Source organism: Numida meleagris, chromosome 3, assembly GCF_002078875.1.
Source record: "Numida meleagris isolate 19003 breed g44 Domestic line chromosome 3, NumMel1.0, whole genome shotgun sequence".
NCBI lineage: Eukaryota > Metazoa > Chordata > Aves > Galliformes > Numididae > Numida > Numida meleagris.
In genome coordinates, this window is record NC_034411.1 from 72,616,637 (window position 1) to 72,642,616 (window position 25,980).

Below are 25,980 nucleotides of genomic sequence, written 5' to 3' on the forward strand. Positions count from 1 at the left end.
CCCATGAACATTAACTACTCTCCAAAACAGAACGGTGGGTGAAACCACCAGCATATTAGAATAGAGCAAAGTTCCACAGAAAAGCAACTGGATAAATAGATTCTGATGAATGTTGTTTTTTTTTTTTTTCCCTGATGTTGCTCTCAGAAACTAATTAAATCATAAATATCAAAGTCTCTGATGAGACAGTGGGCAATACTAATACATGAGAAAGTCTGGGCTAGCAAGCAAATAGGGATGACTAAGACTCTGGAAAAAGGAGAAATGAGAATGAGAAATTCTGGAAGGCTGAAAGATGAATTTGAAAAGAATGCCTTAAATCATTTGGCAGAACTGAAAGATCAACATATGTCCTGAATACTGGAACACTACAAACATCAAAAATGACCACCAGGCACCAGTTCAGGTGTACACATGTAAAACAGCAGTTGCTTTCACAATCCATAATTCCAAGTATAAACAAGACCATAAACAAGATAATAGATGAAGAGACTGTGAGACCCAACCAAACCCCAGCGTGTTTCCCTTTGCTAGATGTAAGTGGCAGCAAGAAAGCAATCTCTTGCAGATTATAATCTGAATAATGAGTAACAAAAATAATAATTTCACATTTCACTATCTGCTAACTGACGCTTTAGTAAACATTATACTAAATGGGAATGACTTACTATGTGCTATCAAGTACTATACCTCAGGCACCTCTCAGATGGCATCTTTCAGTTTTGCTCGTCTGAACATCAAAGCTTATTATCCTGTAGAGAAAGCTGCAACCATTCCAGCTAGAGAGAGAGAAAGGAGAGGCACATCAAAATTCAAAGCATACACAGCCTCAGCCTTAAAGATTAATACTTCTAGGAGACGCAATTCAAAAGTGACTTTTTTGCAATTCTTCTATTGCAGAAAGATATATTGACTAGGTGTCTGTGAAATTGCATTGGCAAGATGGATTGTAGTCTGAAAGTGGCCTTTCTTCTAGTCTTTTCTAGGAACACACTACAAGGGCAGCACTGCCCTTGTGGCACACGTTCTTTTCGCAAACTCAAAAAGGGAGTATTACCTTAACAGGGTAGAAGAGGGGTGAGGAAAGTAACTTTCCAATAACAACAAGAACAAAAAAAACCCCAGTTTTTAGAGTAGGCCAGAAGCATCTACTGCCACTTGCACTACTTGCCACTATTTGAATAATAAACAGCTATGAAAATCTTACACCTATCACAGCACAATCTCACAGTCCTTTGTAGGGTCTAAGAGATTTGCCATACACCAAAACACGTTTTGACTACATTAATTTTTCCTAAAGACACAAGTGGGAGGCGTAGAGGAGAGAGAAGTTTATTGTCTGTATTTAAACAGGAACTTTCCTTCCCTCATAGCAGCCACTCTTGATCAGCTAATCAATACTCAAACGCCACAAACACCTTTTGGAGTGTTACTCATGAGACAAAGTCCAAATAATCCAGTTCTTTGCTTATTGGATTTGTCCTTAATTGTGTCCTTTATAATCTTACGCTGACTAGCAGCTTTACTTTGAAAGCCACTGCACTAATTTCAGGGAGACTCCCTAAGAGATGTGTGAAGGCAGAATTAAACCATTGGTCATTCCTCAGATAACAAACAAGCAACCTGTGTGAAAGGAATATTAATCCTGCTCCTCTTCTCCTGTTCATCATACAGAGAGGCATCGTGACATGCACTTTTCTGCAAGTGCTGTTGACTGTTCCACAGCAGTAGAAGAAATAAGTAGTACTGCACAACAGTTATAACAGTTAGAGGCTGACAACTTTGTTCAAATGGATTTTCTTCAAGTCAGCACAATACATTCTGAAGAATTCCCTGCAGATTTCAAGTCCTTCCTCCAATCCGCAGAAGGAGTAACAGCCACTCAGTTGTGACAAAATCATGTGTTCATCTAGGCATATCAGCCTAACTGGGCCCTTGAGGCTACTAAGTACTTTGTCTTAATTTCTGTCATTCTCTTGATCAAGAGAAATACAGCTCAATAAAATGTTAAAACTTCTCAATAAAACCACTCCAAATTTCAGCAGTTCACCCTCCTCCCCGCCTATTGGGGCACAGTAAAAGTGAGTATTCATGTAATGACGAGCTCCCTTGAAAGAAGCACAGCTCAACTCACTTTTTTGTAAGCATAAGTGGAACAGTGAAAAACATTAATACATTTTTCTTCCTCACCATCTCCAGTTCAATGCTTTTTTTAAAGTTAAGTCTTGATATTCCGGCTGAGAGAGTTGGAGATGTTTAGCCTGGAGAAGGAGATACCGTAATGGCCTGTCAATATCTATGGAAGGGCTATAAGAAAGAAGGGAACAGACACTTCAGCACGGTCTGCTGTGATAGGACAAGGGGAAATGGTATCAGACTAAAAGAGGACAGATTTAGACTGTATATAAGGAAAAATATTTTTACAATAAGCGTGGTGAGGCACTAAGTTGCCCAGAGAGGTGGTGGATGCTCCATTCTTGGAGATTTTCAAGGTCAGGCTTGACAGGGCTCTGAGCAACCTGATCTAGCTGCAGGTGTCCCTGTTCAGCAGGGGACTAGACAACCTTCAAAGACCGCCTCCAACTCAAACGATTCTATGATTATATGATATTCCTGGCAGTTGCTAGGAAGTCAGCAAGACACCCAAATAGCTCCATACTCAGTTCAAGGTTTTGCCTAAAAAATCTTCTCTAAATTCTACCATACACTGCTTCTCCTTTCAAATGCCAGTGCTTGTCTCAACAGTTTTTATTTTTAAATCAACATTACATATAGAAGAATACTCTAGCAGGACATAAGTGATTTGATCAATAGTGCATCATTTTTATCTGGATATATAGCATTACTTAATACAGCTTAAAATTTTTAATCACTGGACATTCTTATTTATTTATTAAAAAAAAAGGCATTTCCATACGTTGTATGGATAAGCTGTGCCAGGGCAATTCCAAAATCCCTTTTAACAGGAGTATTTTTTTTCCTTTTTCAGACAGCTGGATCCATCTTTAAGTAAACTAACTTTCATTGGTGTATAAGGAAACTCTCAGTGTAAGAATGTTTAAAATATACTACTGTCCTTCTACTTAACTTCTTTAAGTAATTAAATCGGTTTAAAAGATTAGTTTATACATTTAAGGATAAGACTTTCAGTTTAAATGGAAAAACTTTAATTCCACCTAAATCCTTCTGTTTTAGTGCAATACTCCATTGTGCTGGAAAGATTAACAGGAAAATATAGGCCAAACAGAGAACTCACTAGATCTTAGGTTTGAGATACCCCCTGAATGTTTTATAATACTTTTTTATTTGCATATTATTTCTTTGAGACATTCGCTTTTTACAAGGCTACCACTGCTGCTATTAGATTTCACAACTATTTTTCTTTTTGTTTGTTCACAACCTAAAAGAGTGCAAAAGTTTTAAAACAGAGAACCTAGCAATGATCCAGTGAGCACTGAAAGAATATAACAGCAATCTGGAGGGTGACTTTAAGTTTTCCATGAAAGCATAGAATGTGTAATGATTTCAAAGACAAGCAATACAAAAGAAATGACTCTGTCCAAGCAAATGAAAATGTTCAATTAATGCACGAAAAAAATGTTTGTTCTTATGCAGCCTCAAGAAACATCAGTTTTTCCATGTATTTTGCATCTTAACTTTACAAAGCAGCAGAGTAAAAAGCAGTTTGATAGTCAAGAAATATTGGAGCAATATGCCACTTAGCTGCATCCATAGCATGTTGTCAATGCAGTTCAAGAGTTACTTGTCCAAATTCTTGTTTTAAAAAGTAATATTTATTTAGTCACTATTTCTTATTTTAACTTAGTTAACAATAATATTGTTTTGGAAATATTATATACAGCAGTGTAAATACCTAAAGGTATTTAGTATGTACTATACACATAAAGGTATTTATTAACAGAATACACGTGTCCTTTTTCAGAGAAAATCTCTCATTCAATTAAGTTGGTTTCATCTTGAGGAACCAATATCACATACAAAGTTTACACAGAACACATTCAAGACATTTAGAGAATTTCAGTCATTCTTTTCCTTTTCTTTCTGTATTTTTAAGAGAGATTTGTTGCAGGAAAGGACGCATTCAGATTAATTCTTGAAGCTACCTGCCAAGAGAATATAAAATGGATTAAAGCATGGGGTAGGGTGCTGGGAGGCATTTGAAATCAAAACTAAACTCACGTTTGGTCTAGTTTACCACTGACAGCAATTCAAATATTACAAAAAACACTATTTCCCTCCCATAACAGGCTTTTTCCAGGTTACATATCCAATTTAACCGAATTTAAGCTGTAGCCCAGATCTGAGAACTAATTCCATGCATAAACAAGTTCTGTATTTAGATTCATATGCCCAAAATGAAATGAGGCACATTCCTCTCAGGATGAAAATGACTAAATTACTTAATTAACCCTGCTGGGATTCATTCACTTCAGACAGGTGGCACCATGTGGAGCCCCAGACTGGATTTAGGAGCAAGTAAAGAGACAAGAGGACAACTAGCTATGAATAAGTCAGAAAGCATCAATTTGATGGATCTGTACAGGTTAAGCAGGCTGTAGATGTCACTGGCAAATGACCAAAAACTTTTGCAGCAGCTCACTGCTATCCACACAGCTCTTAGACCTAAACCTTGACTGCGACTAGAGGTGGCATCCCTCCTCTTCTGATGATGGGCACTTGGAGAAGTGCTGAGAACCTCTGGGGATATCTTCAGGTGGAGCAAAACAGCTATTGATTCATCCCTCTAAGGCAGCCCTGCTGTTTCTAAAAGACTCACTGTCATGGTTTTATGATTTTTGGTTATCGGTATTCCACATCATAACGTCATGTAGTGCACTGAGAGTTAAAAAGTTAATGCTCCAGTTCAGTGGATCGTGGATAGTTCTGGGTACCTGGTTCTCAGAAGAGAAGAAGAACTACATTTCCCAGGGGACTCTGCTGTTCTGTTACCATTTTCCATCCAGAGGGAAAGATAAAAACTGTTCGCATATCACGAGACGTTCCCTTTTCGCTCCTGCTCATCTCGGCAGTGTCTCGCCGCCAGCATTAGAGTAAGGCCTCTTTTTGTTTTTGGACACTCTCCCTCACTGTATTGGATTTATTACCTTAAATTGTAATTATATTGTATTATATTGTGGTTTTTTGCATTCCGATATCCTATTTAGTAAATTAGTTTGTTTCTCCTCAGATTGTTGCCGCTGTTTTGTTCTCAGTTCCATCTCCCTACCCTTTTTCCCTTTCCCAGGGTGTGGGTCCGTGGGTCTCCTGCCCCAGTAGTCATGGAACTGGGCCAAACCTGCCTGTAAACTGTTGGCACTCACAGAGCAACAACACAACCAGTTTCCCTTTCTGGAAGTCTATGATCTTTAACTCCTTACAAAGGATGAAGCAAGAAGCTTATGGAACTGTAAAGCCCTTTACACTCAGACCACACAAGACGACTTTCACCCAGTTTATCACAAAAAAGGTTGCTTATAAATATATTTATTACTAACTTTCACAGTAATAGCTAAGCATTACTCTGTCTGTAGTACAGATCCTTACTCAAAGAGCTTCTGATTTTCTCTTTAAAGTACACTGGTTTTAGTAAGTCAGATTAAATGAAGCTGTACTTCATCTTCTTTCAGACACAGAATAAGAATTGTCATTGTAAAGTCTCTTCAGAATCAAGACATATATATGATTTATTATTCACAGAGAAAAAGGACAGCATTACATTCTAATTTTTATCAGAACTCCGATAAATTTTGAAAAGGCAAACATTTGGAAACAAGAAAAAGAAGAACAAATGTAGTCTTCTGAGTATGTTAATACACTTTTCTTGCTTGCCCAGAAGACACTACTTTTTCCTTTAACATCTTTGAGAACTGAAAGATATTTTTTCATTCCATACAAAAATTTTCAAGAACATCACAACTGTGAGGAAACTGTGCCACTGCCCAGTGCTGTCAGTGACAACATAACTCTGGTCAACTGTGAGTTTTTCATCTCATTTAGTACCTGAATACAGTGGCTTCCAAGAGAAAACATTCATAGTACCATACAAAACAAAAAAGCACCTCTTACAATACTGAGGGAGAAAGAAAATGAAAAATTGAATTTGTTGGGGAAAACATGAGTCAGTCAAAACAAGGAAATATTCAGCAAAATCTGTAAACTAACTAAAAAAGTAAAAGCACAGAAAAATCAGAACATTACGCTACCCTGCTTAGCTACAATCTATTTTCTGTCGATACTGGGCATGTCATTGCTATCTTCAGGCTATCAGCTACTGCCAATTACAATCATGAATTTTATTGTCTATCACTATCAAATTACTACAAATCATTAAGATTTTAAGTCATTACGATTTTAAATTACAAATATAAAATGAAATCACAGAGATAAAGAGGTAATTGCAGGACTACAACTTTACGTTTATATTCATATGCATTCTCTACGTATCTGAACACACCAGTATTCAAAATACTTCTTCTGAAGAGGCAATCAGATGAAAATAAATGCCAGGCTTATGGCTGTCTCTGTAACTTAAGGCTTATTTCATATATGCTATCGTTTGAGCAAGAGGTAGTGGCATGCTGCTGATAAAACTGTATGCAGACAAATCTGAACACAGTAGCATACTACACATGAACCAGGAAACAGTTTGCAGTTCCACTCGAAATCATGCATTTGGAGTTCATAACTTCCAAGAATTCGCTTTTTTCAAGACGTGTGTTCATGGTTTCACACTTTTAAATTAAAAAAAAAATCAGCTTTATATAACTGTATGTAATAGTGATACTACTCTGTATCATCACCTAGCTTTTCAGAGTCACTGTTACTATCATTTAAGCTACGATACAAATCATTTACCCAGCAAAAGGCCATTCCATACAGCTGACCTATGTGTCATTATTAGAGAATGGCTGGGAGAACAACACTATAATTTATCTTCTCACCTTTCTAAAAAGCCTTGGGAAAAAAAGTACACAAAGCTCTCTCAAAGTGAAGCAACTAAATCATACATTATGTCTGCAGCCATTATAAAGCATTGGTGTGAAAGCTCTATTGCATTTCAGTTTTAATGCACACTACTGCTGTCATGAAACTGACAAAGTGCGATTTCAAGACTTTTCCTGTAGAACTCAAGAAGAGACAAGACAGGGAGACTTAGTAGTTTCTTACTGAATTTTCATTTGGAATTTCATTTGCATTAAGTGGATTTTTAAAAATAAACTTAAAAATCTGATATTTAAATTCAAGCATCTTTCTTCTGAGAAACATGACACGTCTGCTGCAAAATGTGGAAGACTCTAAATGAGGTCAGAATGATTTATACCGCAGAGTAACAGAAACTGAACTTGAAAGACCATAATTATTTCTGCTGATAACTGGAGGAACTAATTTTGAAATGGGCACACAAGAATGAGGTGTGCTCTGAGATGCTGTCATCTTCATCAGTGACTCACTCAGATAAGCCTGAATTTTCAACTATCACAACCACGAAGGAGCTTTTATTGAACACAGCAATCACTCTTTAGAATAATGAGAATCAAAAACAACTGGGCATGGTTTTAAAACCCTTTCAAATCTACACATAGAATATTTACATGAGAGAAAGAGGCATTCCACTCTGTAGGTAGTCTACAACCTTGGCAATTCATCTACAAGATTTTTTATTTCTTATACCTAAGTTTGAAGTATGATTATAATATATATGTGTTTTTAATCAAAAAATTGAGTAAAGCATAAGTGATTTCTGGACAGCAGACTGCCGCACGTGACTGAAGTTTTATTAACTTAATGGCATTTCCAATGAATTTGAGTATTGATTATTTCTTTCATTTATATTTACTTCAACGCAAGCATAAAGAGTTTATATATCTCTTTGGGATTTATAATATTCCTTCAATTTTTTAATATATTTATATATATTTTTACAAGAGCACTCAAAGTGTAAAAGAAAAAGGCTGTAAATATCAGTAGCTAAGTAAACATGACCTTAAGAACGGCATTGCATAGCCACATGGTGGCAGAACTGTACTTCAAGATAACCTACACTCCAGGAGAGTGACCAGAATATTTCAAGGAAGCTTTTTCTCCCTGTCAACGGTTTACGGGCGTTAGGCCCGATTCCGTGACAAAGGGGACGGGGGACCCACGGGCCCACGTCCCGGGAAAAGGGGAAAGGGTAGGGAGATGGCCCTGAGAGCAAAGAACAGTGGCAACAATCTGAGGAGAAACAAACTAATTTACTAAATAAGATATCGGAATGCAAAACAACACACTATAGTACAATATAATTACAATTTAAGCTGATAAATCCAATACAGAGAGAGAGAATGTCCCAAAATCAAGGTAGGCCTTACTCTACTACCGACAATAAGATGGCTGGAGAGCGAGGTGCTGCCAAGACGAGAGATGGCAGAAAAAAAGGGACGAGGTCTCGTGATCTGCAAGTTTTTATACTGCGAGCTTTTATCTTTTCCCTCCGGCTGGAAAATGGTAACAGAGGAGCAAAGTACCGTGGGGAATGTAGTAGTCCTTCTCTTCTGAGAACCAGGTACATTCATTACATGATGTTATGATGTGGAGTACCAATAACCGAAAATCATAAAACCATGACACTCCCTTAGACTATACTTAAAATAGCATAAAATATTGTCCGTGTGTGCTTTCAACAGCCCTACTACTACTACTACAAAAAGCTATTTTTATCCAACCTTTAAATTATCTTGGTACATAAGAGTACAACCATTTTTCTGGACATCATATGAGTATTGCAACAGGACAGCAGTAGGCTTACACGTTCCCATGTCAACAATTTAATCAGGTCAATCAGTAAGTATGTAGTATTCATTAAATTAGCACGATTTTTGTCGTATACATTCATTAATGGTTCGAAGAAAACTCTAGCCAATTCTCTATTGGAAGGGTAAATAACTTCACCAACATTTACCCTCAAAAGGGAGAGAAAGCTTAATCAACATCAAGAAAATGCCAGTCCTGGCTCCATTGTGTCCTAGCAGGCTGTGCAGACATCTGGTCTCTTACAGCCTCCAAAATAACATGGTCACATCCAAACAACTAACTTGGAAAAGTCACCAACTAACTCCCAGGCTATGCCAGGAAATATTTTGTGGAGTGCTCAATGGCTCAGATTAAGTTCTTGTCAGAGGTTGCTGTAATGATTTATAGATACAGATGCCTGAGTTTCAAGCTCTGGCCTGGAATGGGCACAGTTACTAGCACAAACAAAGCTTTTGAATCCCTTACACAAAACACAACAAGAGTTGTGAGACTATTCAAAGTTCTTGCAAACGTCTAACATAGGAACCAACTTGGACAGGTTTTTTGTATTACATTTTATCTTTTATAAATACATGTGAAGAACAGAGTATAAGAGATGCGAACCAGCTAATAGTGAATATTTAGATATATATATGTATATCAATAAAGTTTCAACCATGTCATTAGAAATCTTTTGGTAACAGACACTGACAATTTCAAACACACTTTGAATGAAGTTAAAATTTCCAGTCAAGGTAAGAGAATATTTAGAATCTTCTTTTATTACATAACTTCTGGGTTCCAAAAAAAAAAAATTTAAAAATTGCCATTTAAATCTAACACTGAGGAACAAAATTATGCTCTGGATGAACAGAAGTTGCTTCTAGCCTGTTAAGATGTAACTGGCTTGCTGACTACTCCTCTACTCTCCAATGAAAAGAAGCAAAGTTATATCAAATACCTTTCTGCAGAGAGAAGAGGGCATCAGAAGATTTCTAGCAGCTTTGAGCAACTTGGGAGCCATTCATCTTGATGGTGAAATTGATTTGGACAAGGCCAAGACAGCTGGAAGATGAGGAGTGGGAGAGAAGATGGAAGAAGAAGGGATGATAAAGAGCAAAGTGGTGATGAAGATCACAAGAGCCAGCGGCAGTTGTTTCCAGCAGTCTGATAGTGCAATGTCAGAGAATTGTCAGTGAAGAAAATAGAGGAAAAAGGGAGGGATTTGTCTACAGTAAGACCACAGGAAGAGAGGCCAAAGGCCAGCTGGGAAGAACTGTAATTGCTGGGCGAGAAGGCTGCATGCTCAGTTCAGCAGTGAAGAATGTACAGAGAAGAAAGCCAAAGACAGAGATCTTGGACTCAAACTTGCTTGTGACAAAAAAAATCCCAACAAACAATAAACAAACCAATTAACCAAAACATCCTCAAATTTTTAAAGAAAGCAGCCCAAAGAATCAATTGAAGTCCACTTGCTTTAGATTTTGGAATATAAATCAGGATCACCAACCACGCTTTACATCTTCTTTGTGGAGAAGTGTTTGCATAACAGCTGCCTTCACTTTCTGCTGACTACACTGGATTATAATGGATAATACCTGACAGTTTACTCAGCAGCAGAGCTCGGTGCCAATGATTACAATGGTTCCAGTTCTATTGTTGTTTCATGTAATCAGCACAGCTCTTCCAGATTTGTTATTTCAATTTACCCTTCAAGAGTGTTAAGAAGTTAAACCTCCAAAAAGTTAAAAACAGTAGAAAAGATAAAAAGCTAAGTGCTCCAGTGCTCAGAAGGAGGTTGTTTATGATCATCTTACTATAGGGAAAATGTTGGATACTTCTAATTCAAATACTTCCTAACATAGAAATGTTGGATTTTTATTAGGCAAAACAAAACAAACACCACACAAATCTAAGTAGATTCATTTCATATGTCTTATGTTTGTGTTAAAAATAAAGCCAATGAGCGGCTCCTATAAGTCTGGATAATGCCATTGCAGCGTAAACTTGTATTACAGGGATACCTGTTGAGCTGCAAGCTGCTTTAGGTATAAAAGGAATTTTCACACGTAGCTTTCAGTATTATTCACTTCTAATTGACTTACAATTTTAAGTAGGGGTCCCAGAACCCAAACTTAACTACAGCTCTGAAGTAGATTCAATTAATCTGGACCCTTTCGTTATAATGAACTTGGAGTGATTAAAAACACTTTTGTACTGAAAAGACATTTTATTAAAGTATTAATCTAATTTGGAAGAGAAAATCCAAACTATAATGAGATAATCAGAATAAATAAGACTTACAAATATATTTCTGGCCATTCTGTTTGGGGTGAAGGGAAGGTGGGGAATGGAGAGGGCTGCCCAAATTTAAACTTTGTTGTGCGCTGCATTTAAGAAAGCTATAAGCGCTAAATACATACAGTTATCTCCGTTTTGGAGGAATTTTTTCTTTCAGACAAAAACCCTAATGGGCATCTGCTCCCTGCTCTTTCCAGCAGTCCCTTAGTTTTTTCCACTGCACTGAAAGATCATAGCTCCTTGTTGCAATTCTCTTTTCCCACCAGCCCCATCTTTCAGGTAGTTCTCCCTCCAGGATACTCTGTTGCCCCAGGGAAGGAATAGTCTCCTCTGCCATCTTCAGTACGTGATCAGTGTATGGGACAGACAATCTCCTCTATGACGGCACCTTATTTATTCTCACTAGTGAAAATCATAACATTTATTTCCAAAAGTTTTTCTCACCCACCTTGTAGCAGACCGTGTCCTAATTATTACTGTTTCCTACTACATAATATAGATCAGAAGGATAATCTGACAGGACCTACAGGACAGATTGACTTTGCTTCTTTCTAAAAAAAACAGAGACAGCTGAGAGATTTACTTTTCAGAGGATTCTTACAGTATCAGTTACACACATGCAAACATACTGACACTGTCATAGTTAAACATGCAGTGATAACTGTAAAGATAATTCTGTATGTTGAAATTCCATGCTGTAAAACCATATCAGAGGGAATGCAAGATAGCAAATGCTTACAAAAGTCATTTTCAATGCTTCTTGCTGCATACTGTCTCATAAAATTGTGATCCTGGTTACACAACATCATTCAAACTTTCACTACATCTGCACTGCTAACTTCTTTTGCACCTCTTTCTTCAGGCCTCTCAGCATACCTACATCGTATCTTTTTTATTCTAAAATTTCCTTAAATCATTCAGAATTTTCATTCTGAAGTGCTGTAAGCACCTTGGTTACAGATCAACCAAGCATTAAACCTATCTCATTCTGGAAGGACACTGGTTTCCCTAGCTACAATCCCTTATTTTATCAGTGTCCAACAGTATGGCTTACATGGGCCGCACTGAGTGAAGAGGAATTGTACAGGGCCATGCCTATGAAGGTTGCTCCAAAAGTAATGTCTCCTAATTATTTCCATGGAAACTACAACCAATATGAGGTTTTTAGCCAATGTATCAAAATCCATAAACAATTTGTTACCTGTGCAGCCTGCTGTAGGGAGCTTGCTTTGCTGGGGGGTTGGACTCGATGATCTCTAGAGGTCCTTTCCAACCCCTACAATTCTGTGATTTGTCATACCTTGAGTTAGCACTGCACTGTGCCCTCCCTGTGCCCTGGTTTCAGCTCAGACAGCATTAACAGTGGACTGATGTTTGGTTGTTGCTGAGCGATGGGTGCATGCTTAGGGCCAGGTTGGGCCACTTGGCGGAACAGAATTCCTGCCATGATGGTGCGGGGCAGAGGGTGGCTGCATTGTGAGCTGTATCAGGCCACATATGGCCCATGGGCTGTAGGCTGGGTGTGTCTGCCTTACTTGTTATCTCACTGGCAGGTGGTTTCTTCCAGTCCAACACCTTACACTGCTTTCTGCAGATGAAAAAACATCTATTTGTTCCAAAAAGTAGAACCTCCATCATCTACACTGCTCTTTTGCTACAGACCACTGTAGTTCGCCTGTAACATGTTTGTACAGACCCTGCTACCTCTATAACCTTAAGACAGAAAAGAACTCAGGTAAGTCTCATCTGAGATGGGTACAATGTAAAGTACTGCAGCAAGGAGCTATGATCTAAGTACAATGTAAGGGACTGGAAAAAGTTATGGTTCACAGATCTATTTGGAACGCAAAGGAAAACATCAGGAGAACCAATCTGTTACCTATCAACAGATTCTTTGTGAAATCCATATAAATCAAGTTACATCTGTCTACTAGTAATTATCAACACATTTAGCAGCCCAAAGAAAGACCAGTCATGTTGACAGCTCTAGGAGTTACATCATCTTCTCTCACTTGTCAGCAATAACCCTGTCACAGTAACGGGAATGTGTAGAACTAAGATAATTGGAGACCTCCCAAGAGCTGGTCTTCTTATCAACTCTGTCTTCAACTGACCAAACAGTTGAAGACAGAAATACACTCAAATTTCCATTCCCTCGGCAGTTGTAAACCAACCTGTACGTGAAACTTGTATTACAGCCCCACCTTCAAAATGCCAATGCAACATTTTGAGCAAAGCTCCCAGGACAGAACTAGGTCCACCCGCCCTAAGGAAACATCTTCATCACGGGATTATAGGTAACTACTCTTATTTATTCTCCTTCTGACCCAAGAGTGCACTTACAGAGGGATAGTAATCCACATCAGCATCAGGCCCAGAACTCCCAGGCAGTCAAGGGAGAGATCATCCTGCTCTGCACTGGTGTTGCCTCACCTCAAGCACTGCATGCAGCTTTGGGCACCACCATATAAGGGGACATAAAACTATTAGAGAGCATGCAAGGGAGGGCTACAAAGATGGCAAAGGGTCTAGAGGGCAAGATACATGAGGTGTGGCTGAGGTCCCTTGGTTTGTTCAGCGCAGAGCAGAGGAGCTGAGGGAAGACTCATGGTGGCTGCAGCTCCTCACAGGGAGCAGAGGGGCAGCGCTGAGCTCTGCTCTCTGTGACAGCGACAGGGCCCGAGGGAATGGCATGGAGCTGTGCCAGGGGAGGGGCAGCTGGGGTTAGGGACAGGTTCTTCACCAGAGGGTGGTGGACATGGAATGGGCTGCCCAGGACGGTGTCAAGGCCCCAAGTTGCCAGAGTTCAAGAAGTATTTGGATAATGCTGTCAGCCACATAATTTGAGTATTGGGTAGTCCTGTGCAGAGCCAGGAGGTAGATTAAATAATCCTTGTGGATCCCTTCTAACTTGGAATATTTTGTAATTCTACAATTATTTTTACTCTTCGTAAGAGGTGATAGGAACAGTTTTGAATCCTCATCACGGACAACTGAACTCAGATCAATTATTAGCTGAGCGCTGTATCAACAGCTCTTATCAATTATTAGCTGAGCGCTGTATCAACAGCTCTTAGATCTTTTTTTAAATCGCTTGTTAAAAAACAGAGAAGCTGAATTTCAAAAGAAAGAAGTACATCTCTTGTTTTCTAAAGTAAATTGCTGCCTCTGATCATAAGGGCACTGTGAATCTAAGCACCTCTGAAAGACTTAGAAATGCTGCAGTTACCTGCTTACTTCCAAAAGAGTGAGGCAACACCTTTTACTTTTTGTATCAGCTGTCTTAGACATCTTGTTCTTTCATATACAGGCAGATAATTTGCAGCCTGCTAAGAATCCTTGTTCTTAAGCTTCTGTCACTACCCAGATGTTGAAGTGGGATTCTCAGCAAGCCTCAAGGTTTTGTGAATACCTCTCCTGAATGGAGCCAAACAGAAGATGTTTTGTGGAGATAGTCCTAAATGCCTAACTCAGCTTCATGTGCTAGATGCCAGTCATTAGAAACCCACTATATTTAGGAAAGCTAAACATTACCAAGTATAATTATTTGTAAATGTCTGGAGCCCAGCTTTGCTAAAACATTATCTGTAACCGGGCAATATGAAAAATATATATTTATATATATAATTTAAAAGGTTCTAGGAGCACTTGTTCCTATGCAAAAGGCATATATATTTTTTTAAAGTTACAAGGACATTGTTTGTAAAGAATCCCCAAATGCAAGTTAAAACATTGCTTCTTCAGTAACTTTAACTGAAATCTAGTTTTTACACTTAAATACTTGGAGAGCAACCCTTACAAAAATTAATTTAAGTCTAAGTTTTCTTTCATAAAATACTGACCAACTATCACATTAGCTAGTCATCCTTAACAACATTACTGAAGCCCTTGGAGTAGTCAAAGTTCAATCTTGAAGACTCACTGTCTTCCTATCAGTTCAGAGGAGCCCACAAAAGCATTTCTGTGGGGAGCAGCCATGCCTGGGACCCTGGTGGACTTTAGGCTGAACATGATTTTGTAGCGTACTGCTGCAGCAAGGAAAGCAAAGTAAGTACTGGGCTGCATCCACAGGGATACTGCTAGCAGAGATCAAAATATAATCATCTCACTCTGCTAAGGGCTTGACAGGCTGCACATGTAGTACTGCATCCAGTTCTAATACCCACAATTCAAAAAAGAACCGGACATACTGGAGAAGGTCCAGAGAAGGGCCACAAAAGTCATCCAAGGAATGGAGAATCTGTCCTGTGAGGGAAAAATTGAAGGAGTTACATGTTTCCATCTTGGGAAAGAGAATACACGGGGAGTTTCATTACTCTTGTACTTAAAAGGCAGCTTCAAAGAGGGTGAAGGCTGTCTTTTCACAAGGAGCCGCATGTCAAAGACAAGGGCCGATGGGTACAACTCATCATGATATAATAGTGATTTTTTTTTTTTTTTAAACAACAGAATCACTGACACAACCTCCCCAGAGACACGGTGAAATCCCCATCACTGCAGGTTTTCAAGATGCAATTGTACAGCGTGCTGGATCATCTCATCCAGGTTTTATTTTCTCACGAGAGGCTGGGCCTGATGACCTTTTGAGATCTCTTCCAAGATGTTCTACAACTGACTGATTAGCAGAGATGTATCACACAGTTACTTTTCATTTCATCAACGCAGCCGTGAAACCGTGGGTCATCTCTGCTGGTACAGATTTTTACAAGCACAGCATGCAGGCTCTTGTTCATCGCTGGCAAAAATGCACAGCTAATAGTGGTGACTATGTTGAAGAAGAGTATTTTGTAACTGAGAATTTGCTCTATCAAATAGCGTTATTTTCATATTTGTATCTGTTGTAGTTTCCATGGAAATAAGTAGGAGGCATTAATTTCAGAGCAACCTACATACAAACATCTCACATTAGTCTGTCTTAAATAATTAAAAAAGCTAAATATTACGAGTATCAGCATGATCAGAGATTCTTAATTATCATTCTTGTTTGAGTGTAAAGCATTTGATTCCAGCTGTTATGAACTATTAAAGTAAAAGCAACTTCTGCTAACATAAAAGAACCTACATCATAAAGAAATACCTAATCAAACTGCATATATTCAACAAAAGAATACTATTTCACATAGCTTCTTTAATATGCTAGAAAATTCATAAGCTTTATAAAAGTTAAATTGCCTGAGAGTAGTTTGAATTGTTGTATTTCACCGTATTCTTCTGACCACTACACCATACTACAATAATTTTAAAATTTTTTTCCTCAGTAACTATTTCATTAGTTCAGATTCCTGGCCCCCGATTCATATGGAAGCTACTGATGCTGCCTCTAAGTTTGTTCCATAGCAAACAATAAAATTTAAATGTTAGTGCCAGTACATCTCCAGAGGAATCAACAGGACAACATCTTCACTACAACCAAGACAGACTGATGTAGGAAGAATAATGTCACCAGAAAAAAAAAAAAAATGTATTGCAGTCAAAGAAAGGAGGTGAACAGAAAGTAAACTCATTTTAAGGTAAGAATAAGTCAAAATAAAGCAGTCATCATTATTTCCTTCCCTGTCACCAAATAAAGCTCCTGGGAAGGAGGAAGAAAAAAAAAACCACAAAAAATACAGCCACCTGCACCTGAAATGAAGCTTTCATTTCAAACAAAGAATCTCAAGATTGCTGAGAAAAGCTTGAAAACAATGTTAACAGGCTTATTAATTATTCTGAAAAGTGTCTGAATGTATTTAATTACTGATGTCTGGGAACTGACTTCCAGTGTTTGAATGCTTGAGGCTGACAATACTGAGATTAAAAGCCATTGAATGATACAACAAATGAAGCTATTCATCAATGTCTTGAACTGGGAACAGAGACACGCTGGCCAAAAAGGTGCTGACTGGCATAAAGTTGGCCTGAAGTACCCATCCATTCTTTCCAATGACCAAGTCCAAGGACAGTGTAGATAGATCTGCACTGGATAATTAAATGGTGCTTGATTTCTGTCTCTACCAAATGGCACACAAAACCTTGGATTTGAATCAGAGGATTTGCAGGGGGGACAGACTGCTCTTCACCTTGCCAATGAACTGAGTAGCTCTGAGTGCATGATCCAGCATCTTAAGCACAGACTTAATGGTTTGTTTTGTTTTGACTTTTTCTTTTCATCTTTGGACAGTGACAAGTGAATGCAGCCAAGGAGGACTGAATGCAGGACTGCATGCAGGACTGCATCCAAATGACCAAAGTCACTGTAACCAAAATGCTGACTTCTAAGTTTGGCTGAGTTCCTTCACATACCTGGCAACACTACATAATCAGAAGACATTTGATCTCTTTTAAAAATATTAAAAATCTGATACAAAAAATACGTTTGAAAGATCTCTACAGTCCTCTAACTCTTAGATCTGGCAGTGTTGCCAGTCAGTGAGCAGACAGAAGCTGTTGCATCATCTCTATGACCGTCCTTTCAAATATAACATGAGTTGCATATTGCAAAACAAATGCAAGTTTTTATCTCTGTATTTATACTGAACCTGAGACAGAAAAACAAAGACCCTTGCCACTGATTCCCAATAGAGGAAGAGTACAAAATGCAAATTAGCTAAAGTGAAAAGTTATTTGATCTCAACATATTTATGAAATAACTCCAAATCCAATGCAAAAATATTGATGGGACTTGAGTATTTCCTCTGTTTATCATTATGCAAGCACTGCCTTTGAAGTCCTCGTCTCAGCCAGAAAACAAAATTCCTGGATCTGGGTTGGAATTTACCAGTCTGAAAGTCTTCAAGCATCAGCAGCTCACTTGCATTGAACAAATGCAGAGACATCAAAATGGTTTCTCAACATGTCACCTGCACAAAACACTTTACTAACAATACTGGTCCCTATAGCTCTTGCTACTCTGTTCAAAGCTAAGAGGATACTCCTACACAGCACAGTCAATTTGCATGTCCTAAAGATATTTATATATGGAAGGTTTCAACCCTTCCATAAAAAAGATTGTGTTTCTTTTTCCTACTATTGCAGTCACAGAAGCATTTGATTTGCAGCCCCAGTTTTCCAGGCCACTTGTTTAAAAGCAGAACCACACAAACAGGGAATTCCCTGTAAAGATCCCAGGATTGCTGAGGGCATGTTTTTACTCTGTGGAGGTAGTAACTAAGAAAAAGGTGCAACTTCAGTCATAAGTGTATTACCACCTTATCAGCTCCACTTCTAGTCTACGCCTAATGCTTTACCTTTTAATGCTGCAGACTTTCTACGGAGCACAGGTATGTTTGCATATATGCAGCCATTGTGAGTTATCAGCTATCACAATATTCAGACATTACTCAGTCACATGAAGTAAAGTAAAAAAGTAAAAATGTACGAAGTAAAAATGGAATAGTGATTTGGAGATTTGTTGTCACTTAACAACTAATTAACTAATACCTTAACAACAACAAACACTCACTAATGTACAAATTCATCCTTTGGCTGCACAACAGAAAGTATTCTGCTCATCTTAACAATGCCTACCCATTGTCTAAGGGTAGGCATGTCTTATACTAAGGTTGGACTGAAAATAATGAAAGTTTGAAATATGCCAAGAACAAAAAATAATACGGAAAATTATTTCAAAGGTGTAGGAAATCCCACTGGTTTTAAATACTCTGAGTTCTCCTTGTACCTCGGCTTCTGTTAGAGGAAAGGGCTTTTTTGCTTCAGCTAACTGCTGCATTGTGAATGGTTAGTAACACTCTTGGAAACACATAGGGAAAGTGTTACAGTATTCTTGGAAACTCCTTGGGGAGAGTCAGAAAACTTCTGGCAGTGCTAAATGCAGTACTTAGATTTTCACCCTTCCCTGAGTCCAGAGTTGGTAGAAATCATTGCGCTTGCTTTGCTGAAGTCTTCTAAAGACTAAAAACAGGACAACATGAAGTGTTACCAAAATTCATCCCAGGTCTGCAAACAAGGGGCTTCCATATTTTAAAATAATTTGCTATTTCTTAGGCAGCATCTCTGCTACATTTGTAAACCGGGGATAACAGCTCATCTTTTATTTGTTTTCAGTTTCTCACAGAAGCAGTTTGTTATGATTGCTCTCTCCTACACATAAGCTGGTCAGGACTCCCAAATGCTCTTCTGTTTATTTACAGTAAGCAGCAGCAAAAACACTGGCTTACTTCAATTCAGTGAAAAAATCTGGTAAATAAAAACACAACATTTAACAGCTTTTAGCCCTTATTATACAAAAGAACATCAAGCACCTAGAGCTCACATGCCTGTCAAGTCTGCATATATTAATTCCTGGACAAAGCAGTCCATTCCTGTTCTTTTTAGACAGAAGGGGTACAAGTCCAGCAGCAATAGTAGTATCTGCACTTCATTCTCTTGTCTGGCCTGGCTTAGAACATACAGAGAATTATCTGAGGCTAATATTAATTTTTTCTTTCCTTAAAGCTGATCACAACACTGGTCAACTTTAGCAGGAAAGCTGGTGATCTAGTCCACAGCACACCTCTGCAGACAGCCATGCTATAGCACAACAGAAGGAACATGGAGGGTACCTGAAGCTGATATTGCTGCAGAACATTTTGTACCAAACCGTGGCAGAAAGGTAAGGAGAGGCTAATTTACAACTTCTATTCAGTTGTCATCCATCTATCCAGACAAGAAGCATAAGGGACCATAAATCCATTGATTTAAATGTTGTGAGAAACTCCACTTCTTCTGACAAGAGTTTTAAAATGCATGTATCATACAGACACACAGACAGAAAGCAATCTTAACCGAGAACAGACAGTGTTTTTTTTTGTTGGTTTGTTTGCTTTGGGGCTAGGTTGTATTGGTTTCTTCTTCAGATAAAAGGCTGCAAATTACAGCTCAAGATTTTCTTCCGTCTTTCCCCATCCCTTTCACTTATACGCTTATTTGAAGAAAAACCTTCATTTTAAGGAAGAAAATCCTGAAGAGATCATCTCTAATCCTTATTAATCTTTGACTATTAACTGGGATCAGAAATATAATTAGAAACGAAAAAATGTTTAGACTTCTGTGACCTCATCAGTTCTAAGCAAAAGAAACACTGTTTGGAAGCCTAGTCCTTGTTTCTCCTTCCCAAAGATTATATTCAATTATATTCAAACAACTTCCTTCCACCGTTCCCCTATCATTAGGTCACTACAGCTATACCACTTATTATTAAAAAAAAAAAAATTCTGCTCCACCAACTGCAGAGGTGAAAAGTTGGAGGTTAGTCTAACCTGACACACTACAATTGACAAGGCCCAGCTGTTGGAGTATGGGTGTCCAACTTTTCGGCTTGCCTGGGCCACACTGAGTGAAGAGGAATCTTCTAGGGCTGCATTTACAAAGGTTGCTCCAAAAGTAATGTCTCCTAATTATTTCCATGGAAACTACAACAGATACAAAGAGCACAACACTATTTGATAGAGCAAGTTCTCAGCTACAAAACAGTGTTCCAAGCACTCTTGTTCATTGCTAGTAAAAATGCATGGAACAATCTGTACCAGCAGAGGTGAACCACTGTTGCTATCACCACTGCTGAAATGCACCACCCACAGCCTCACTGTGCTCACATTCACTGTTGGGTCTCCACAAGCATCAATAAATGTCAGTGGGTGCATTTTTTTCAGCGAAGAGGAATTCAATTGCTCACCTTTTCTTCATACGCTCTTCCACATCTGACTCCATTGTGTCAGACTACCTTTTGTCACATGGCAACAAAACATAATGGAATATTGGTGGGAAGGTTCAACCCCTACGGACATACCACTAACATCTACCTCTGACGTCACGGGCCAACCATAAAATAGGAGGCATTACTTTCAGAGCAGCTCTCATATATAATATAGTTAATGCCTATAAGTAACAAAACATTTTAATTTTTAATTTTTTTTTAATTAAAACATATAAAAATGAGAGTAACAAAAACATAAAACCAGTGACCTTGTTTTTGTGAAACTAACACATCAGGCTGGTTTGATGGCAGTGGTTGCATTTCTTAGTGACCTCTCAAGGTGTTCATCGGACATTTTTAAATAAAATTTTACTCTACCTGTGCTTCATCCTTGACAATAGTTCACAAATGTACATACTGCCAAAAGCAATGACATGAATGAGGTATGACTGTGAAGTAAGCGATATTTCCCTCTGGTAAGATAGGGCTTATAGAAGTCTTGTAAAGAGACAAGATCAGATTTTTGATTGCAACTCCATAGATTCCATTTGAAAACTGGCAAGTATTTATGTCACCTGAAAACAGAGTTGCAAATATACCAAAAATTTGATAATATTTTGGCAATTTTGAAACCCTTCTCAAATTCCTTTACCAAAACAGAAAGCATGGCTGCATATTTTTTGCTTTTCACCAGACAGCGTTTAGCCAACATATCAAAATCCATAAACTTACTTGTCGTAACTTGAGTTAGCACTGCACTGTGCCCTCCTCGTGCTCTGGTTTCAGCTCAGATGGGGCCAAATCACACACTGATGTTTGGTTGTTGCTCAGCAAGGGGTACATGCCTGGGGGCTGGGCCACTCAACCAGGACCAAGCTGCCGCCATGATGGCATGGGGCGGCCACAGGACAGGCTGAGCAGGGCTGCATGCGGCCTGTGGGTTGGATACATGTGCATTACAGTCTTAATTCTTTTCACTTACCCAGCAGCACCACTAAATCAATATAAGCCTGGAGTACAAGAGTTACTTACAATTAGAAGAGATGATAAATTCGAACAGTTTGTCTAACAGCTTTCCACCCTTTAAGATAGCTTAGTGCACTACGGCAGACCCAGGACACCGTGGCAATATGAGCAGCTGCAAAAGTATGTACTGTGATAGTTTCGTGCATGAGTTGTTCTCATCTTCAGTGCATCTTTTCTGCCATTTGCATCCACATAGCATACTGAGTATATTCTTGAGGGTCCAGTCATAGTGGTACAAAAGAACTGTGTGTATCAGAAGGCTGGTCTTGGCCACAGGAACATTTCAGAGTTTGACTTATTACTGTAAATCTGCACTCTTGTTTCTGTTCCTCCATTCATAGTCATCCTCCATAAGTACACAAGCAAAGAACATCCAGTTCTTTCTTACTTTTCAGCAACATTTATGTTTTTTTCTGCTCATAACCATGACCCTGTAATGAGGATGAAAACCCATGCACTGAAAGAAGACGTATGAGATTTCACAGCTGTTTTACATCACCCAATTTCCTGTGCACTTTCCCATAAGCCAATACAGCAGAGTTACTTACATGCAAAACTCACCACAGACCACAAAAGATGTGGAGCGTGTTTTAATGTAACCTCAATGAAGGTGGGAAGCTCAGCGCAGTGGGGGTACAGCATGCTTTTAGCGTACTCTGCAGTCCTGATGCACTTAGATCTGCCAGAAAGGAGCCCTGCTCCCTTCCTGTTTGTTTGTCTGGGCTTTTTGCTAATGGAGAAAAAGAATAAAAAGAAAGTTCAGCTAAGGAATATATCCCCAAACACAGATGCTATTATCCGATGAAAGCAGTTCTGCACTTCACCTCAGCTTTTAGCTTTTGAGATCTCGTTTGATCTCCACAGCTTACTGAAGTCAAAGTCACGGTACTTTTCCAGAAACATCACCTCAGTTCTTCTTTATTTTATGCAACTAAAATAAAGGTCACTTTGATTGAAATAGGGCTTTCAAAACTAAGTATAACACAGAAAAGACAAGAAACAAGCACAAGGTGCATTCCCTCACGGAGGGAGCCTCTGACTGTCACTGATTTAAAGACAGTATTTTAAATCCTATACTAGATCAGGAACAGATATATATTCAAAACCACTCTCTACTTATAAATTTAAGGAAAAAATGTATAAAATATACATACTTGTAGTATATATATAATTCATACATATAAATTTTGAAAAAAAAAATTGCTATCAATTTTAAAGAACAGGATTTCAAAACTAAACCTGAAAAGAATGCATTCTACATATCCTGATGACATCTTTCAGCCATCAGTGTTTATCTGTTCTGTCTCGATTTGGCAGGTAGAGTTCCAGTTTAGCTTACAAAGGGCAGTAGCCCTTTTTATGTACTTTATTTAACCTGAAGTGAACCCTGACGGAAAATATTTCAGACATAATAAGGCCATAAGCTTGCTCATGTCCACTTCAGAATGCATTATTAATCTAAGCAACGTTGTTTTCACTTAAACAGACAGGTTTTTTTTGTTTGTTTGTTTTGTTTGTTTGTTTTAAACCCATACAGAATAGAAATCAAATCTTACCAACACAGCAGAAATAGATCTCAGCCATTCTCAGACATGACACCTTCAAAACAAAAGCCCCGTGTTGCCCAAAGTACTGACACTGAAATTTTTTTGAAGCATATTCTTACTGAACAGTTAAAGGAGAAGGTATTCTGGAGGCATAAATGGGTTAAAAAAATTGAAGATGATAGGGTTTAGGCTACCGGGGCAGAAAAGTACACACGCACATTCTTAGGACGTATCCTGAATAAGCCCAACATTCAGAGAAAAACAACAGTAAATTAGGCTGTAACATCACATCTTCTACACTGTCAAAAACCACCACTATAATCTCATTCCTGTCGGGAAAATAAAGACAGATGGTTGCAAAAAAGACACTCTACAGAACAACCATAACTTCTAAGTACTGATGAATCAAAATATTTACAGTATTTATCTCCCTATAAAGCTCAGTCTCCTATAATTAAAGTTCTTCAATGTTACTGCAGCATATTGCTACAGAAATTTTGGCAAAACACATTCTCAATTTACATAATTGTTCAGAGTAGTCACCTACTATAAAGAATCATACAGTTCCAAGTGTTACTGATGTTCTGAAAGCCTCTGATTTATTTTACTCATAACTTCATATGTTTTGTTGCTTTCTCACTACAGAGAGATCTCTGACTGTTGATAACAAAGTTGATAGCTTTGTATTGCATGATAGTGATAGGGAATTTGCATGCCATTCACTACTGGGACTTTTTTGAAATGACACCTTTCATTTCTCCAGCCATTTGAGAGACGTAGTTTGAAGAGTAAGCAATGTAGGCATGTGTGTGAAGACATCAGGACCGCCCAATCCCACAGAGTATCTGCCCTTTGAGTGACTTAGCTGTCTACTGACAGCATGGAGCACAGAAGATACTCTAGCTCATCTATCCCGTGCATATAAAAATTCTTCCCAGCAAGGAAGTCAAGCATGGCTGGCTTGCAGAAAGTCTGGTAAGGGACATCAGCATCAAAGTTTATCTACATTCAAGTTTTTCCATAGCTGAAAGAGCAACTAAGATACAAAGCTGATAAAAGCTTGACAAAGCATTTTTCCAGTTCCATTCCTAGCAAGGTAGTTCAGCTGTCTGCACAAAGTTCTCCCATGGGTGCTGAAGATAACAAAGACTGTGGGATACAACAGGCTAGCACGTGTCCCCACCACTCTGCAGCTCCTTTCTGGCCTATATGAGACACTTCCCTTCTTACAAAAGCCAAGCCAGTGTGGCTGGTCCAAGTGGGAACACCCTATATCAGGAGTTTCTAAGCTTTCCTGGTCTCCCGGTTCATAGTCTCCACCATCACTGCTCCATTTTCTTGTCCTGAAACTGCCTCCTGGTCTTGCCTGGAGTCCTGAAATTCCTCCACAGATTCAGCAGGAATATTCCTTAAGAGATTCTCTCTTAAATGTGTTTCTTCTCAAATTACAGACAGAAACCGTTTCAAGCCCAAAATTCAGTCAGAGGCAAATCCCATCCACGAGACAACATACATTTTTTTAAATAAATAAAAAAAAACAACATGAAAAGCATTTGCACTCTACTCTCAAAGATCAAAATTTGATAGTATAAATTTGGAGTTTCCTATGAAATCAAGTTGCTAAAAGCCTATAAAATAAAGAATCCCACCTACAAACACATTCTCTTCCAAATGCAGAAGCATATAGAAAGACACAAGTAACATGAACCCTAATTTGATCTGACATGGTTAAAACGCCATCAAAGTCAGAACACAAAGTACTGTTTCAAGGATCTCATGAGTCTTTATAGTGGAAGTATAGATTTCAGTTCAAGAAACTAGAGAGATGTACCAAGACAACCAGTTAGTAATTTTTGTGGACAGTAGATAAATAAATAGTTAAAATCATGCTTCTGTAGCTTTCCATCTTTTGACACTGTTCCTCTATCTTCAAAGAACTGAGGTACTAACACTCAAACACAAGGCATTTTTTTGTTTGTTTTGTATTTTTTTTCCCTTTCCCAATCAGTTCTGGATTAATTAAGGGCCTGAGAGCATGCAACACACTGGCAGGTGACATACAGAAGCCTTAGCTGGATGAGAAATATGAAGAATAATATTTTATATTAAAAGGAACTAAAGCGAGACAACTACATGGTTACCATCAGGGAGCATAATGACAGTGGATGACATTCATGTTTGGTTCATTTCTGCTGATAACACTGCCAACTGTTCTTACCTAAGCATTTAAATTAATTTCATTTTTCACTTCATCCAATTCCAATTTCTCGTCCAATTTATAATCATTTCCCTGTACTAGTGTGGCTATTAAGTCAATCATACTCTGCTCAGCAGAATCAATCAAAAACACCACAGCAGTGCTATGAATTTCATACTGAGTAGATTCCTTTTAGCTGTGTCATAGAAGCTACATTACACCAATATCTAATTTTTCAGGCAGAAGCAACACATTCTGAATCCAAATTGAGATAAAATTTTTATTAAGATAAAAAGAAATGTCACTTTTTAAAACACTGTATTCTCTCCCGCCAAACCCAGCTCACTTAAGTTTGCAAGCACTCCCTGCAGAACAGGCCTATACGAGCCTGAATTCCCACCTGCTACAAATGTTTCAACTCAACTTTTCCAGAGGTAGCTCAT

At 38.4% G+C, this 25,980-nt stretch overlaps 1 protein-coding gene across 13 annotated transcripts in view; it reads right to left on the reverse strand.

The window, feature by feature from the left end:
* The window catches only part of KLHL32 (kelch like family member 32), a 122,396-nt gene that overhangs the window by 93,730 nt on the left and 2,686 nt on the right, over positions 1-25,980 (reverse strand). For 4 of the 13 annotated variants that reach the window (XM_021391212.1, XM_021391199.1, XM_021391200.1 and 1 more), the window contains exons 2-6: positions 22,342-22,523; positions 21,800-22,224; positions 21,500-21,701; positions 15,285-15,339; positions 691-779 (exon numbers count right to left, since the gene is read on the reverse strand). The exons of 1 other annotated variant lie outside the window; for it this stretch is intronic. In XM_021391212.1, coding sequence (XP_021246887.1) covers positions 691-713 — 23 coding nt within the window. In that variant the 5' untranslated portion in view covers positions 714-779; positions 15,285-15,339; positions 21,500-21,701; positions 21,800-22,224; positions 22,342-22,523. Of the gene's footprint in view, positions 1-668; positions 780-2,190; positions 4,823-9,754; positions 10,915-15,284; positions 15,340-21,499; positions 21,702-21,799; positions 22,305-22,341; positions 22,524-25,980 lie in introns of those variants that run through there. 8 more of the 13 variants (XM_021391201.1, XM_021391206.1, XM_021391204.1 and 5 more) reach the window with 8 other exon arrangements.